Source organism: Onychostoma macrolepis, chromosome 08 (assembly GCF_012432095.1).
Source record: "Onychostoma macrolepis isolate SWU-2019 chromosome 08, ASM1243209v1, whole genome shotgun sequence".
NCBI classification, from domain to species: Eukaryota; Metazoa; Chordata; class Actinopteri; order Cypriniformes; family Cyprinidae; genus Onychostoma; species Onychostoma macrolepis.
In genome coordinates this window covers 14,135,173-14,153,770 of record NC_081162.1, presented here as the reverse complement: position 1 = coordinate 14,153,770, position 18,598 = coordinate 14,135,173, and the positions used below count along the sequence as shown (strand labels likewise).

Below are 18,598 nucleotides of genomic sequence, written 5' to 3'. Positions count from 1 at the left end.
AAAAGTAACATCTATAAAAATATAACAATCTCATTTTAATATATTTAGTATAAATGCACAAACTATAGCTTAATCACAAAATACTGTAATTATATTATTACTCCTTTAATGTGGCGACACATTCCATGAATTCTACTACAGAAATGCAGAACAAAATTCTGATATCATGTTTTCATGTTTTACTTTTGGATGATAACACTGTATATAATACAAGTGAAAAAACAACTAAATAATTCCTTAGCAATTAAATAATGCATAATACAGTTTCACGGTCAATACATACACATTATACTTTTTCTTTTCAAATTATGTGTCATGGCATGTAGTAAATTTTGAAGTCTGCTGACTGTGAGAAACTGGTAATGCCTAATTCTGAGTGTGTTAACAGGTTTGACTGAAGTAATAACATGTCTCCAGATCTTGCATTCAATTGTGATTCAACATCCTCCATTTTACAATAATGTATTTACTTCATTCAAAAGTCTTTGAAATTAAGTACACAATTGTTTAATGATGTATTTGACAATGTACTGTCTGATGTAAACCTCCAACTCCATTTGCAATTTCCAGACACAAACAAAACCATTACCACAATAAATTAAGCATTAATAAAATAACATTTCTGATGCTTGGCAATTTTATAAAACAAGGCACTTATTTTAGGGCAGTAATCAGTGATTTATCAAACGTGTTTTATCTGTCCATGACATCAGATGAATGCATTTTCTTTAAAACATCTAATACAACTTTTCAATGAATATAGGCAACACTGCATACAAAGCCCTGAGATTAAAAGGACAAGTTGGAAATTTTTCAATAAGATTTATATTTTTATACTTTCAGTTCTATATGTAAATGAACAATGTGTATTCTTTCCCCATGTAACCTGCACCCAGATCTCCCGGTTTATTTATTTTCATCTTTGCATTCTTGCACATGCCTTGGACAGCAATGAGCTCAGTGTATTATGGGTGTTGAAGTTTCTCAAATTTTTTGGCAAAAGGGAAAGCCACAGCTCCTTTTCTCTGTTTTCTATAGTCATGCAGCACTGATTTCTAAAAAAAAAAAAAAATACCCCTTTACTTCAATGCAATATGTATATATCATAGTGCAGTTTTGGCTTTAAAATTAACTTTAAGTTCATTTAGACTTTCCCAGTCTAACTTCAGCAAGAGGAAGGGGTGTGTTTATGCTAATGAGAGGGCCTGACTGGGAGGCACTTTAATAATGGCACTTCATTTAATGGTCATGTCTCCACTCAGGATTCTGATATTGCTGGACCACACTCTCCTCTGTTTCCACTAGGATGAAAAAGAACATGACAGTTAGAGAATGGTTCAAGATTTATAAGTTATAATTGTCTCTGCTGTCCCTTTTGACCAATTTAATGTGAATTTAATAAAAATATGAATTTCTTGAAAAAGAAAACAAATGTTACAGACCCCAATTTTTTATTTTTTATTTTATTTATACTGTATAACCTGTCAGTAAACGATAAATGAAGAATGTGTAGTTACACTAGGCTTTAAGTACACAAAATTTCTTGAGACACCAAACAAATACGGGAAACAGGATGTGATGTCATGCTCTTGGGCCACTTTTATTAAATAATCAATTACAAAAACAGTACATTCAAATTTTTCAAATAGATCTCTTTATGCAAATTCCCAGAGCAGAGTTCACTACATTTAAACTTCAGCAATAGACTACCTTAAGCTTGCATTTCCTACTCTGCATTAATGGAAGCAAATGAGGTGCAAAGTCTAGTGTGACCGTACTTTAATTAAAGCCATGTCTTACCTATGATCTCCTCATGGATGTTTAGTGCGAGCAGGCGCTCAATAACCGCCTCTGTTTCCTCCAAGTTGGAAATATCATATCCAGTATAACCTCCCTCCTCAATGCAGTAATTAATAAACCTACAAACACACAGATCAACAAAGCTCGCAACATCAACCCCCAACACGTCCAGAAATCATATATAGAGTATCATATGTATTTTATGCATGTGTTAGTTGGAAGTTTATATACCTGCCCCAGGTTGCGTCAGTCCGTAGAATGATGGGGTTACCCACCATAATGAGCAGGGATTTTGCTCTCGTCACCGCCACATTGAATCTCTGGAGAAGAGAAAGCAAGAGGTGAAACAGCTTTGTTTGGTAGACTTCTGTGTGGTGTATTGTCATGTGTCGGACACTACCTTCTCATTCTTCAGAAACCCAATGTTGAATGTTTCATCCAAAATGATGTGTTTCTTGTCGCTGCGAACAGTTGACACAATGATCACTTTCCTCTCCTGGCCTTGAAACTCCTCCACGGAGCCAACCTACACAACACACACAGCAGTCATGTTTTTGCTCACGTGTCCTGACAAGGATGAGAACTGATAACAGAGTGTATCTCACAGAGTCATGCTGACCTTCATCTCCTCAATGCCCAAACAGGATTTAAGCTCCTTGTGCATCTTGATGGCCTTCCTGATTTTCTCCACCTGCAAAAATAAAACAGATATGTACAATAAAAAATAAAAGCAGAGTAAACACTCATGAGAAAAAAAAAAACCTTAAAGAGAATGATAACGATGATCTGCGTAAAAACAAAGTTTAGCTTGTTAGAATAACAGCCAACAGTCTTTGTGAACGGTTGTGCGGAGAACAAACAAACAGTAGAAAATGTGTGTAGATATTTCTGACTGTCTACACTGATAAAAATGATTTTTTGGTGAAGTAAACACTACATAAAAACAAATGTAATTTCTACATTAAATAATTTAGTTCAGGCGAGAATTAAAAAATTAAAGTAAATTCTATATTAGTACTCAATTTAAGCTTGTAGAAATTAAAGTTTGAACTTATAAGTATATTTTACTTGGAATTGTTTGTTATGTTTACAAGGATTCTTTAAGTAAATATCAAAGTTATGATCTTGTTTTTCCCATCATGCACTGGGGCATGAATAATTAAAAAGGTTAAATTTGTCACTCTTTTTTAGTTAAATTTGTCACTGTTCTATGGTTGCTTTTGTTGTTAGGTTTAGTAACTTACTGTTTTGTGACATCTGGAGTTGATTTTCTACTCAAAATGACCCATTCTTACTCAAACACTATCCACTGATTGTCACCGTCATTGTGTATAGTGTACCAAGTATTGAGGTCTCTGTGTTCATTTGGGTAATAACTCTTTTGAGTGGACATATTATCTTAAAAGGATAACAAGCTGTCTACTTGCTTACTTACATGTTTGTAAGTGAATCGCATGCTTTAGTAGCATGGTTGTTTCCCAGTACTACATCGTTTGAGTAAATTTTAGAAGCCATGACTGAGTGAAATGTACTTAAGTATTGCAGATATAACTTAAAATAATCAAGTAAAAATTACTCATCAAACTCTAACTGGCCATGTTAAATTTACTTATTTCCTTTGCTAATTTTACCTAACTTAGCCAAGTAGATGTTACTTAATTCAGTACTTACATTTTACTTAAAATTTATTCGTGCAAAAACTTGCCAAATAAAAATTAAGTAAATTTACTTATTGTTTTTTTCAGTGTATAAGTACAGACTTATGTATTTACACTACCGATCAAAAGTTTGGCACTAGTACTTCTCGTAAGATATTGATATTTTTATTTTATTGAATTTATTTAGAAAGGACCCATTAAATTGATCAAAAGTACAGTAAGGACAGTAAGACATTTGTCATGTTACAAAAGATTTCTATTCAAAGAATCTTGAAAAAACTTGTTCTCTACAAAAATATGAAGCACCACAGCAGTTTTCAACTGTGACTTAAGCAGCAAATCAGCACATTAGAATCATTTCTGAAGGAAGACTGGAGTAATGGATGCTGAAAATTCAGCTTTGCCATCATTACATTTTAGAATATACATTTTCTTTTTAAAATAGAAAGTTAACAGTTTTTACTGTAGTATAAGATACTTCTTTCAAACATTTTGAATGGTGGTGTATCTCTGCAAACAAAGTTTCTCTAGGATTTACTTGGTACTACTAACTGCATCACGTTTGCTGTGGCTGAGCCGTTAAAAAGGTATTTTCACCTGTTTCCTGTAGGGGGCGATAATGCCAATCTCTTTGGGGGAGATTTTTGCAATGCCCTTCTTGGCCTGTGTCAGGAGCAGCTTCTTCAGGTAGTCAACAATGATATCGATTTCAGAAGTGTTGAAAAAGGAGGGGCTGTTCGACTCTCTCTCATCCTTTCCAATCACTCCATGGAAAATCACAGGAAATCCCTGAAAATACAGCACAGAGTACAATGTGACATCTCCAGAAGGTACAAAATGTTCAAAGGGAAAACCATACTATAATTATCAGTGCAAAACAACGACCCAATCAAAAAGAGGTCTTTGTGTTTAACTTTCTAGATATCAGCAGTAACATAAGCATTACAAAGAACAAGTGGAGACTGGTTAATGAAAAAAATGTCACATTCTTAAGCACCAAATGTAACCATTAATTCCAAGTTCAAAAAGGAAGTTATCTCAGTTTCTGGCCTTCACATTCCTTACACTGATGATTAGTGTGTGTGTGTGTGTGTGTGTGTGTGTGTGTGTGTGGGCGGGCGGGCATGTGTGAGCGGATACCCCGTGAGGAGGAGGTGGACTACAAATGTTAAAAAGTGAATGGGAGCGGTATTTGAAGCCAAGCAGGTTTTTAAAATCAGATTTAAGGCTTTAAGACCTGCACAAATAAAATTGCAGCGCACATTTATTTAATTGAATCATAGCCTTTTGATGTTTAATAATCACATATCCATATCGCAGTGAGTATAATTAGCACTTATGTTATACTGTTTAAGACTCATTATGGTCTTTTGGCAAACCAAATGTAAGATTTTTTTAAGGACTGCAGAAACCCTGCTATGTGTATCCCAACATATTCAAAGGAGGAATACAACAAGCGATTCATCATAAAGAGGCAAATAAACACAGGAAGTGCTGCTAAAAGCGAATGTTCTTTTTTTATAGTTTTCAGCTGTCGTTTAATTTGGTAATGAAATTAATTAAGTGGTGAACATTTTATTGTTTCAGAGATGAGTATGTGTATTTTTAAAACATTTGCAACTGCTTTTTACGACTTAATTAGATTCAGTAAAACAGTCAAAAGAAGAGTCAAAAGTTCTACACACTCTTGCGGTCTACATGCCTACTTGTATTTCCTGCAAAATACATCATGCAAGTACACAGACAAATGTTCAAGTGCTACACTGCACATGTGGGTATTGGGACAACTGTATAACATCATAACCTAACCAAAATGCATTGTCTTGACATTCCTGAACTGCTGTTTATCAGGTGTGTGTGTCTGGGATGTCTCGTACACTTTTTGGCAGGTGCTCCCAGGTGCAGTACTGGCGGGAGATGATCTCATCTGCACATGCTACCAACTCCCCATCATAGAACAATTCATTAGGAATCTTCAGAATGGATGGATGAGACCTGGAGAGATAGAGAGAGAAAGAAAAATGTGAATTAGAGACATGTGAATCAGTAGTGCTGAAACGGATTCAGACTCATTTTAAATGTACATACAAAATATTAAAGTAAGAAGCGTGCGTAATTTTTGAGGTAGAAATTCCACATTTGATTTAAGATACATGATCAGGTGTTCCAAACTCTTTCCCAATCTATTTTACACAAATTGGCCCATTCCCAAACTTTTCACATGGCATCCTGTCCTCTGCCTTTTTCTGCACAGCAAAAACCCAAACACACACCAGCTTCCTCTGATTCCCACGTTCATTCATGGCCAAGAGTCAAATCTATGTTCAAGGTTATTTGTTTACTTCTTTATACTGGCTCCTGGCTACAAGTCAAAACTACTACATCAAAAAGACAAATGGCTCTAGCTGGTATTTGTTGCTCATTCATAACCATCTGCAATCCCTCCACACAAAGGTCTAAGAATTTTTGATCATCCTCTATACATCGCTGAAACTTTCTTTACATATATTAGAAATTTTACAGTGACAAGTTCAAAATAGTTTTGTTCAGCCTTGAGAACTTCGTACTCCATCAAGCTATTTTTTGAGTATGATAAGCTTATTGTTCAAGGCTTCTTAAAGAGCAACTAGTCAACAAGCTGGTCAGACAACTAGTCAATTTGTAGTTTTGCAGATTATTCAGATTTTACCTGTAGTTCTGCAGCAGCTTGGTTACATAATGGTTGTCGTATCCAGTAGTACCTTTCTGGTAAAGCTCGTTCTGTGTCATCAGCCTCTCCAACAAAGAAAGACCTACAAACACATTTACAATGTAAATTACAATGTGAATCGAGTGTGTACTGTATGTGTGTCTTTATTCATCTCACCAAGTCCGTATTTAATGGCAAAAGGAGATCTCAGGACTGGCCCCAGCTGCTTGGGATCCCCAGCCAAAACAAGCTGTCCAGTCTCTGCATTCAGCAGTCCTAAACACACATGAATGAAATGCTACCACAGATTGATCTTAAATGAAAGATCTGACGGTTTTCATGTTATTCTGTGAAGCGCTCCACCTGCCACACTGATGACGGCCTCTGGCTCCACAGCATGTCCTGCCTCATCCACAAAGATGTGTGAAAAATGACCCACAGGAAAGCCCCCACTGACCAGCCTACCAACACACACACAGTAAACACTCTTTATCTTTTGACTGATATGGTGTGTATGTGGGAGAGAGTGAGTTCATTGTGTTTGTAGAAGAAGCCCTTCACCTGCCAGCGGTGACCAGAGTGCTGACTAGGATCTTGTAGGACATTAGATCCTCTTTACATGGGAAAATAATTGTGTTTCCCTCCACATTACTGTTTTTCTAAAGAGAAAATGACAGTCAAACAAAACTCATTCTCAAAACATCTCTCTCTATTTACATTAAACTATAGTATTTACATTACATTTTGATGAGTTAAAAGAATGTCATATTCTGCCTACAAATTGCTGTTATTAAAGGGTTAGTTCACCCAAAAATGAAAATTAGCCTGTGTTTTACTCACCGTCGATGCATCCTAGGTGTATATGACTTTTTTCTTTCAGATGAATCATATCGGAGTTATATTAAAAATTGTCCTGGCTATTCCAAGCTTTATCATTGCAGTCGGTGGGTGTTTCTGTTCAACTGTCCACAAGTCGTCAAATAAAGTGCGCGCATCCATAATAAATTGTGCCTCACATGGCTCCGGGGCATGAATAAAGGCCTCATGTAGCGAATCCATGCGTTTTCACGAGTTTGTTTACAGGAGCAGAGAAGCAAAGTTTCCTTAAAGGAACACTCCACATTTTTTGGAAATAGGCTCATTCTCCAACTCCCCCAGAGTTAATAAGTTGAGTTTTACCGTTTTTGAATCCATTCAGCCGATCTCCGGGTCTGGCGATAGCACTTTAGCATAACAGCATAGATCATTGAATCCGATTAGACCAGTAGCATCGCGTTCAAAAATGACCAAGAGTTTGACAGTTTTCCTATTTAAAACTTGACTCTTCTGTAGTTATATCGTGTACTAAGACCGGTGGAAAATGAAAATTTGCGATTTTCTGGGCCGATTTGATTAGAACTATACTCCCAGTCCGGCGTAATAATCAAGGAACTTTGCTGCCGTGCCATGGCGCAGCAGGCGCAGTGATACGCGGCGCCTGAAAGTAGTCCCCAGCTATATTATAACCAGTTACCCAGCTGGGGACTGCTTTCAGGCGCCACGCATCACTGCGCCTGCTGCGCCATGGCACGGCAGCAAAGTTCCTGATTATTACCGGAATGAGAGTATAGTTCCTAGCCAAATCGGACTAGAAAATCGCAAATTTTCATTTTCCACCGTCTTAGTACACGATATAACTACAGAAGAGTCAAGTTTTAAATAGGAAAACCAGTCTCTTCTTGGCTTATATCGAAATCCTCTGACATTTTTCTTTACAAATCCTTGGTTTGTACTTCTAATTTGTGACCAGCGTTTTGTTTTGTTCTCTCTCCGCATTCGTCACCAATCATGCTACACCGACGTCCTATGTCATCCGCTGGAACGACTTCCGCATACCACAGTTAGATAAAGATGTTGGTGAGAGAAAAGTGTTTATTACGTTTGAAATATGGATATTTTTCTTACGAAAATGCATGGCTTCGCTACAGGAGGCCTTTATTCACCCCCCGGAGTCGAGTGAGGCACGTTTTATTATGGATGTGCACGCTTTATTTATTATAAAGACCACAGTATGTTTCATACAGTATTTCAAAATGTTACACGTACACATTGGGCCCTGTAAGCTTTGATTTTACAAAATCAAAATAAACATTTTTACATTTAACTTTACAATGTATTTATTTATTTATTTTCAAATTATGACTACGTAAACCAGAACTGAGTGATACAATTGACTTATTTTTCACTTATTTTATTTAAATATTCATATTTAGTCCATGTGGAATTTAGTTTCAAAATTTTTTACAATGTACCATTGTTATTTTATATTTTCCATCAAATCTTTGTATTTTTTTATTTAGTTCATTTAATCAAACCTTTAATTAATAAATAAAGTCAGACAAGCACTAACCTCTAGGACTTTAGGGATATCTTTTGGATTGCGTGAGCTAGCATAGATTCTGTATATCTTCCGTGCATCAACATGTTCACTAGTGATCAACTTTTCACACAGTTGATCAGCTGCACTGTTAGATGGAGCACAAGCTAGGATGCAGGCACCAGGTATATTCTTCTCCACCTGCGAGATGAAAGATAAAAGAAAGAGAAAAAATCAATTACAATAGCCGTTCTGCTTATTCAATTTTGCATGCAGACACGATGAGATGATTTGCATGTAGGTGTGTCTGTTGGGTGTATATTTATTTGAGTATGATAACCAGCTTTACCTGTTTGATGGCCTCCACTATTGTGACGGTTTTACCAGTGCCAGGAGGTCCAAACACCAAGTACGGTGCCGGCTTGGACGTACCAGCCACAATGTTACATACTGCATTTTTCTGTTCAGTGTTCTTGTCCAGCTTTTGATCAAATAGCCTATAGACACACACACACACACACACACACACACACACAAATAAACATGCAGCTTAAGTATTTCATAATGTTTCACTAAAATTTGAATTTGTTGCATAAGTTCAGTACAGATGCGTCTTACTGACCTCAGTGCAGGTGGAGACGCAGGGTTCAAGCTCCTTGAGCCCACAGGGAACAGCACATCTCCGAGCTCGTGTTGGACCGCCATGTATACTGCTCTGTGCTGCAGTTTTAACGGGAGACGATTCACTGTGAACTCCACACGAAATTTCATATTATCTATGAAACCGTCAAGCAGCCTTTACACATAAAACACACACACATATACACAAAGTTTAAATCTGGCCTTTAAATAAATATGCAAAATAAGATCAAGTGAACATGGCACAATTTTTGTAAACCTTAAGTATGTGAAGCATTTGATGCTTTACACTATCCTTCAAAAATTTTAGGGTGTGTAAGATCGTTCTGTTTTTTTAAAAGAAGACTCATGCTCACCAAGGCTGCATTTATTTATTTTGCATTTATGGCGCGTTTCTTTGTTTGGTTGTGAGTATTTGCAGTGCGTTTCTTTATTTGTTTATGTTGTGAGCATTTGCAGAGCGTGTGTTGTTAAATTGATAGTTATTGTTTTCTTAATTTGCAGGTGTTTTTTTCTATTTGCGGTGTGTTTCTTTATTTGTTTGTGTTGTAGCGCGTGTGTTGTCAGATTGATGAAGTTGTTTTCTTAATTTGCAGGTGTTTTTTTTCTATTCGCAGTACATTGAGCTCTCTCGGCCACCGTATATAAGACTGTTTTCTATTTCAATATATTTTAAAATGTAGGCTAATTTATTCCTGTGATGGACAAGCTGAATTTTCAGCAGCCATTACTCCAGTCTTCAGTGTCACATGATCCTTCAGAAATCATTCTAATATACTGATTTGCTGCTCAAAAAAAAACAAAAAAAAAACTATCAATTTTGAAAACAGTTCCACTTAATATTTTTGTGGAAACCATGCTGTTGCTGAACTGCACAAATGAAGAACCAATCATATTAGAGAAAAATGACGTAATGAGTCATGCTTTTGATAGTGTTTATAAGGGCGAAACATTGTCAGACTCAAACTAGATTTGGAGTGGAGACGTGGCTAGAGGAAAAATTTGCAAGCATCAACTGGAGATGCCAGGTGTGTCAGGTGCGTAAAGAAAATATACCACAGACCCTTTTCAGTGACCCTTTTTAAACATTTTTTTTAGTGTGCTCCTTAGCTTAAAATACTTTTAACAAATACCCAATTTGTACTAATGGTAATCATGAGTGTTAAGGGACACATATTTCTTAGTCATCAAGTAATGCTCAATTACATGCGCTGATTTTTTCTACTTTTTCACATGTGAACTGAGAAACTGAGCTGCAGGTTTGCGTTCTGGAAGTTACAGTATGCTTGTATAGTACATAAAGCTCTTTATATCTGGAACTTTGATTCTCGACAATATCAACCCTGTTTTATTTAATACTCCTTCAATGTTCTGATGTTCAAATGACACCTGTCATAAACTCCTCATACTTCATACCTTCGAGAGAAGCCCAGTTTGACCTGATCCAGTTCCACTCTGTGGACGTAGCCCTTGTATTTGGTCACAGATGAGAGTTGGACCTCCTCACTCTTGGTGAGAAGCAGGTGATCTCCCCTCAGGACTGATGGTCTGTTCTCTGATACACCAGGGAGCTTTAACATAACAAATACATTAAATTCTACTTTCCAACAAATATAAAAGCACATATTACTTAAGGGGACAGTTCACCCAATAATGACATTGCTGTCATTTTTTTTTCTTTGTAGTACATTTACTATCTTTAGGATTTGAAGTTTAACAAATTAAAGTAAATAATTGGGTGCACTGTCCCTTTAAGAGCCATGCATGTGTCATCTCTGCTTTTGATACTCTGTATGTGTCCAACACAGGCTGCATCGGAAAACTTAGACAGCTGACTTGTTGCCTCTCTGGCCTATCAGGCAATGACTTTGCAGGCAGTGTTTAAGCACGAAGGTACTTTGTGAAACTGATTTCACACAGACTTCTGAGGCAGCATAGCGGTTTAATGATCTACAACAAAATAGATAGCTTTGGTGGTAACTAAACAAATGTTTAATTTAGGGCTGTCAATCGATTAAAATATTTAATCGCATGATTGTCATGAGTTAACTCGTGACTAATCGCAACTTAATCGCACATTTTTATTTGTTCTAAATGTACCTTAAATTAATACTTTTCAAGTTTTTAAAACTCTAATCAACACGGGCATGGACAAATATGGATGCTTTATGCAAATGTATATTTATTATTATTGAAACCATAGTCACATAGAGCATGAAGACTAGACATGTTTCAAAGGTCATAAATGTTTTTTCAAAGAACTTCATGAACATTCAAGACACATGAAAAAAAAAAAAAAACAGGTTCCCATTACTTCTCATTCTTTGCACTGAGCAGTTTACTGACACAAACCTGTTTACATTTTTACTCATTTCTTCTGAACACACAAAATGTGCATTTATTATTTATTATTACATTTGTTTGCCTCTCTGTGCCCACATACTGTATTTTGATGCAGCTAAATTCTCAATAAAACTGTTGATATATTTTACTGTTTCTGTTGTCAGACAGACTGCTGTATAGTTGTATAGTGACTGAAACACGACCCATTGAGACTACATAACCAGCTCTCCCTTCCAAGATGTTAACAGTTAATCTGCACAAAAATCCTGATAATCGAGCCGTTGTCTGATGAAATCAAATACACATAAGATAATGACAATAGCTGTGCTGTGATTTCGGCTACTTGCATGTAAAATTAGAGAAGCAACATAATATCTGTTTTAACTGAAAGCGCTGCTCCTCTCTGCCACTCGTTGAACAATGCAGACGCACAGAGAGAGAAAGATGTGTGCGTGCGCTGGGACAGCAAGACCTCGCGCGACAGTACCGGCGTGTCTCAGAAACTAAATAAGGTTTGGGCAAACCCTAAAGATTTGTCGCTATGCGCTTTTTTGAAGGGGGCAAAAAAGTTGCTAAAGGGGTCTGCAAAGTCGCTAAGTTGGCAACACCATTTCTCCAACCACGGGTTAAACAGAAAATGTGTGCTGCGTTAATCGCACGTTAATTAAATAAGTGCCGTTAAAATAAATTTGCGTTAACGCGTTATTAACGCATTAACTTTGACAGCCCTAGTTTAATTACTACAATACTAATTTTCTGCTAGAAATTACATCAAGTGTGGAACAATCCAAAATGGACATTTACACACAAAATGAACACCAACTGCAACTTTCAGTAGACATCTTTATTTTATAGCTCAACTATCACAGAATTGAACACACAGGATTGTGGGATATCAACATCTATGCTGCCTTCGAAAATCAGATGTAGGCATCTCAGCAGGCAGGAAGTGAAGTTAACATTGGATAAGATTTGCTTTGTTGCCTTCCTACCTTAAAATGCATCCTCCAAAGGAAGCATTTTTCAGCTTTCAGATGCAGCCACAATCACACGCTTTAATAATAGCCAATAAAACAATGCCACTCACCTCTAAGACCAGCAGTCGTTTGTTCTCAAAGTCTTTCACCATGGATACATCATCTTTGTTATACCTCTTGATGTCTAGACGCATTTGATCTTCCTCCAGGTACAGTAGTAAATCAAAGCGCTTCATATAGTTATGAAAACCCAGATCACTCTCCAGCAGCGACCTTAAAAACCACCAAACAAACAAGGGGAACAGTAACAATACCTTCTACTAAACATGTTCATGCAGAGAGCTGAATATGGACCATTCAGTAACATGTCTAAGATCTAAAAGCACAATTAGGCACAACTAGAGATCACTAACTTCTGTTCCTGGAGCTTCGGGAAAGAACGGCTGCCTTTTAGGTACTCGGCTAAGTCAGAGATGTAAGAAGGACGAGCGTAGTTATCCAGTGGCACCACAAACTTCAAAAAGTTTCGGGCAAAACTGCAAATGAGAGAAAAACAAGCAAATTAATGATTTCTGTACAAGTATAAACACAGAGAATTCTTTTTTATATAATTCTTAAAAAGAGTGTTTTTTCTTTCACCTCTCAGGTGGAACCCCCTCATCTATGTTGCACCTCGCAGGTTCATATGTCTCAAGCCTCTTAGGTCTGAATGGTTCTTCTGGACCCAGCAGAGCTGCAAGCTCGGACCTGTATTCTGCCTGAATGAACCGAACAATGTGGAAAGGATGGGTGGTGGGTTGGGTGTTTTCCTTGAACTCAAATGCCAGCGTGGCAGGATAGACTCCTATCTGTTCTGCTTTGAATCTTAAGGTCACCTCGTACTTCTCACCTTTCAAAAATGAGATAGAGAGCAACAAGTTGGGTTCAAACCTGTGACACTTACCTTGGCATCACAGCCTAACCACTGCACAGTGGCTCCAAAAAACATTTTCTAGTATTTATACTACATCATAAAGTCATAGCATGATACCAAATGAAACCTAGATACAACACTGACACCAGTTTCTCCAGTCCAATTTGGTTGCACTCACATGGCTCCAGACGGAGTGGATTGTTACGTGTGACTCTTCTGCTGTCTTCCAGAGTGAAATACTGCAGCCAGTGAAGAGCAGTGTAGTATGTGAAATACACGGCATCCTGACCCGTGTTCTCCACAAACAGCTTTAGTTCATGAATTTCTGCCTTCTCCACAAATAGCTGAATCATGCCATCCTCTATCTGCAGCTCTGAGGACACCTGCACCCCACTTTTATCAGCGATAAACACAGACCTGGGAAGGAAGAGCAGCAACAGAGCTTGTCATACTCAGATGTTGTAAAATATAAAATGGGAATCCAAAGAACAATACTACATTGTAAATGACAGCAGGCTGTAATGCATGAAGGTGATACTCTTTGTATTTCACATTCTGTGTATTTTCTGAGCTTGGTTTATACCTATCATTCAGACAAGCTCACCTTTCTGTAGTGTTTATTCTCTTGAGGAGGGCTTTTGACAGTTTTCTCCTTCCTCTGACTCCATCTTCTGGCCCTGGCACTGACGGTGGGTCAGGAACCTGGGCACTAGCGGGTGGCGGTGAGCTACCATTGCTCAGAGGGGGAGTAGCTTGGTTTTGTTGTCTGCGACGGGGTATAGACCACTGATCGTGCACCACTCTGACCTAGAAATGCCCCATTAGAAAATGAAATGCCCCATTACAAACCTGCAGCTCAGTTTCTCTGTTCACATGTGAAGAGTATTTACACATAAGTCTTAAAGACAAAGCAACAAAAAAACACCACATGTAATTGATCATTACTTGATTTTTTGGTTGGTCCAGTATTTCAGATTTTTGCTAAATTTTGGTAACTGAAATAAAGCTTAGTATATAAAATCATGATCCGCATTCACAAAAATAGTCTTCTTTTTAGTGCATTAATTATATTGATGACATCAAGGTTTGTGTTGTACACAAATGGAAATTGTCCAGCATTTAAATGTAACGTGTGTTTTTAGAGATTAAACACTGGTTAATGAATAATGATGTCAATATAATTAATTATTTAAAAAATGGGTGGAGGGATTGAATTGTTCGATGCACTGAAGAAAGCCTTTAAGCCAAAACATTTGCGTTTTGTCCTACTGGTGATCAATGTAAAATAAAACTCTAAAAAGAAGACTATTTTTGTGAGTGCGGATCATGGTTTTATATACTAAGTAATCTAACAGATTGATACACCAAAATAAAATACTAAGTGACAAAAGAGCATGGTGAAAACGACTTTGTGAAACTAAAATAAATCTGAAATAAAATAAATATTAGATAGAAAACTTAAACTTAAAAAAAATTAAATTAGAAATGTTGCCTTGGCAACTAAATGAAACATGTTGAAGTACTAAAACTAAAAATTAATTACAAATAAATTAAAGCTAAACAGAAAAGTATAAATGGCAAAATATATAATAAAATATATATACACACACACACACACAAACAATATATATTCATATAGTTACTTACCAATGCTTTTAAGAGTCATTTTTACAATTATAACAAAAACTGGCCCGAAAGACCAAGTGTTGCATCAGCTGACTTGAAACTGTGCTCCACACTAGCAGGCCTTCCGTATTTATGAGCCCTGTATAACCAACTCATATTTATGACAGGGCAACAGAATCATAAATTCCCCAGATCTGATAAGCCAGTCATCCCAGTTTCATATTAGTCATAAATATTTTGTTTCATGAATAATAATTCTACCTACTGTAGAAATCAAAGGATTTGTTTTTTTTTTGTCATAATTTACTCACGCTCATGTTGTTCCAAACCTGAATGTTCGTAGCTAAATCGTTTCGGGTAGCCACTGATTACCATAGTATGTTTTTTCATACTTAAGAAGGTATACCTCTACTTTAGAAGAAGTATAGTTACCAACTTTCTTAAAAAAAAGAAAAAAAAAGTTATTTTGTGCTCAACAGGAGAAAGAAACTCACACAGGTTTGGAACAACTTGAGGGTGAGTAAATAATAACAGCACTTTCATTTTTGGGTTAACTATGCCTTTAAAATTGCAAATATTTTTGACTATTAAAACTAATAACTCATGCTCTTCATAGTTGCTTTTTAGTGTGTATGTCTAAATAGCTGAGCACATGCTGTGTCTTTCTCTTTTAATCTTTCTCCAAAGAATTATTTTCATCTGCACCACTGTCTTTTTTGCCTTTTCTTTTAATTAGTTAGCTATTAAATTATAAATATTAAACTATAAATTATATATTAAACTATAACCATTAATTAGCTTGAGTGAGATGTAAGTTAAAGTTTTAATGCATTCTAGCGTATGACAGTTGTCTCGGAATTGATACATCAACGAGGCGAAAGACTGAAATTATGTCACGCTATAAAGTGAGGCATAATAATGGGCGTGAAAATTTGCACATATTGTTTTAGATGACACTGACTTCAGTGTTATTTTTTATCTGCTCAATCAACACTGATTCAGTTTGATATTAATAAAAGTGTACTCTTCAGGCTTCAAAATCAGACAAGAGTTAATTTGTTTAACTCTGCATTACTAATACTACATACTTTACATAAACTGTATTAATTATGAGATGATAAACTTTCATAAAAGCAAGTCTGCAATAGTAGACATGTTCAGACTATCTGTGTTACTGGACGTGTGTCACAAAAAAAACACCATTCTATACAAGCCAAGCACATACAGACACTGACAATACAGAAATCAAACTAAATAGGCATCCACAACAGAATTGCAGAGGTAATCAAAAGAAATGTTCTTACATTAGTATTAAAGTAAGCATGTCCTGATCTTGTGATGCGCGCTTTGCCGCAGTTTCTCAATACAAAGAGGACTGAAGAGAAGTTTGGGTCTCTGACTCCATCCCTGTGGATAAAAATGAATGAAAATAAATATAAATTGATAGAAAACTGTGTTTGTTTACATAGTGCTGATGCACGTCCCCTTTAAATAAATGTCTGTTTATAAATTAATTATATCGATAATTTCAGTGTAGGCTACGTAACTGGAATATTATAAGCAATAACAATTAAAACCATTTAAAAAGCTGTGAAAACATGTCAAATGTTTACCTGTGTCGGAACTCTTCATTGTAGATGTCTTTGAGAACGCTTCTCTCAGTAATGGATCTCCTTTCGCTTTCCGACAGAAATTCTATAAAGTCAAATCCAACGGCACGCAAATCATCTTTAGAGAGCTGTTTTTTTCTGTTTTTCCTGTTCATGTTTCTTAGCTCTGGTATCGTGAGCTCTGTGGTGATGTGCAGATATGAGATCAGTTATGATCTACACTGCCTCTTATGAAACAAGTGCAGCTGTTTCTGCGGAAGCGGTTGACAACGGAAGAAACGAAACTTAAGATCTACGTCGGTTGAATTATTCTTCTACAATGAAAACCCATTATGTGCCATTCGTTTACATCTGTTAATAAAGGAGAACCATATAGGAAATGTACTAAGCGCTAGAGGTCAAAAATAAACAAGCGAAAAGTACAATATTATAACAAACTGGTTGCTTCAGGTGCTCGGAGAGGAAACTGCGCGCTCTGTTGGTCAAAGAGAGCTGCACTCAAAAACAGCAATTCTTCAAAAGTTACTTACCCTGCGTCCAAATGTGCATACTATCCTCCCTATCTACCCTAAATAGTATTGAAAATTACTAAAATCATATAGAATTTAGGATGGATAGTATGCAAATGTATTTGTGATAGGGTATATTACAGAAAGATCCTAACTTTAAAATCTTATCTGATTGGTAACCATGGTAATTTCAGTTAGGACCACATTTTGGACAAAAGCTATAACAGAACAGCATTAATTGCGTGAACTTATCTTAACTACAGATAGGAAGGGGGTATTACAAAAACCTCCTAACTTGACAAAAAAACAACAACAAAAAAAAATTCTAAAACCTGTCTTAAATTTAGGGCAACACCGCAGCTGTCCTAACTTCAAAACTCTTTGAAATCGAAAGGAAAACCGCTTACAATTGCGCTGTCCAACAATTTTTTCTTCACAGACTCAAATTTTCGAGATGGTCCTCACTGCAGAACACAACTCCAACTCCAACCACGCTCCCTGGCTCTCGTTTTTCTGCAGTGAGGGGCTACTGAAATGTTCGGAAACTCTTGCCCACTCCCTGTCTTTAAAAGTCTTCATGAGTGCGAAGGTGAAAGCTTACAAAATAGTATCGGCTTTGCCTTTTCTAATTGCAATTGAAAGTTAATCAAATTGAACTCAAAGTTTCAGTTTCAGCGGCACTGAAATGAAAAGCTAGCCGGTTTTGTTTATCGATTTTGTTTACTTAATCAGCAGCTCGCTCAGTATTGGCAAAGTCTCTTGGTATTGGTCACTTGGTAACAGACCTGAGAGTGGTTTGTCGAACTTGATCATGCAATTTAAGATTCCCTAACTAGATAAGATACGATTTTATCAGATAGATAAGAATCCCAAACCAAGTTAAGATTTGCTTCTGTAATACGAATTTGCGAAAAATCCTAATTTAACGTATTATATCTTAAGTTAAGACATTTATATTGACCACTGTGCTTATTTTATTACATATTCTCTCTGAATTATTATACAGTGTGCCGAGCAGTGTTTCCAAAGTCCCTTTAAGAGTTTTAAGGGTATTCTAGTCTTTAGCTGTGTCTGAAACCGCTCCCTATCCGCTATATCAGTGGTTCCCAAACTGGGGGGCGCGGAGTTATGATAAGGGGGGCGCGGCGAGGATAGTGTACATACAGTCAGCCGATATTTATAGGGATGCACCGAAATTTCAAAAGAGAAAAACGGTCCAATGAGCCGAAAATATCTGCCGCGCCGCCCGGCAGTATTCAGCGCGCACTTTCTCTCTCTCTCTCTCTCTCTCTCTAATCACTGCCGTCTGGCCACTCCGCTGAATATTCCGCTCTATGAATGTGGACAGAAAATTTCTATGTATACTTGTTCCTTTTTGCAATAGCAGCTGTACTGCACAACGGTGGTAAAATGACGCCACCCTCTCGTGACTCTATGCTCTGCTCACGTGCTCTGACAAGCTTTGTAGGACTATAAAA

The 18,598-nt window shown here is 36.8% G+C and overlaps 1 protein-coding gene across 3 annotated transcripts; it reads right to left on the bottom strand.

Moving 5' to 3' along the window:
• Window positions 1-14: 14 nt before the first annotated feature.
• LOC131546111 (putative helicase mov-10-B.1) lies at window positions 15-17,545 on the bottom strand. Of its 3 annotated transcripts, XM_058785443.1 has the most exons (23): window positions 17,528-17,545; window positions 16,615-16,792; window positions 16,306-16,408; window positions 13,980-14,182; window positions 13,554-13,792; window positions 13,102-13,351; window positions 12,876-12,998; window positions 12,573-12,735; window positions 10,559-10,713; window positions 9,126-9,299; window positions 8,853-9,000; window positions 8,537-8,704; window positions 6,709-6,806; window positions 6,511-6,608; window positions 6,325-6,423; window positions 6,148-6,250; window positions 5,336-5,453; window positions 4,056-4,247; window positions 2,420-2,491; window positions 2,201-2,326; window positions 2,032-2,120; window positions 1,801-1,919; window positions 15-1,301 (listed from the first exon to the last, which is right to left on the bottom strand). In XM_058785443.1, exons 2-23 carry the CDS (start codon window positions 16,764-16,766, stop codon window positions 1,240-1,242), a joined length of 3,054 nt encoding a protein of 1,017 aa, XP_058641426.1. In that variant the 5' UTR covers window positions 16,767-16,792; window positions 17,528-17,545; the 3' UTR covers window positions 15-1,239. The 3 variants fall into 3 exon arrangements, 2 of the variants coding, with proteins under 2 accessions (XP_058641426.1, XP_058641425.1); XM_058785442.1 differs by lacking the exon at window positions 17,528-17,545 and having other exon boundaries at window positions 16,615-17,099; XR_009272604.1 differs by lacking the exons at window positions 15-1,301; window positions 1,801-1,919; window positions 17,528-17,545 and having other exon boundaries at window positions 2,406-2,491; window positions 16,615-17,421.
• Between the last annotated feature and the right edge of the window lie 1,053 nt (window positions 17,546-18,598).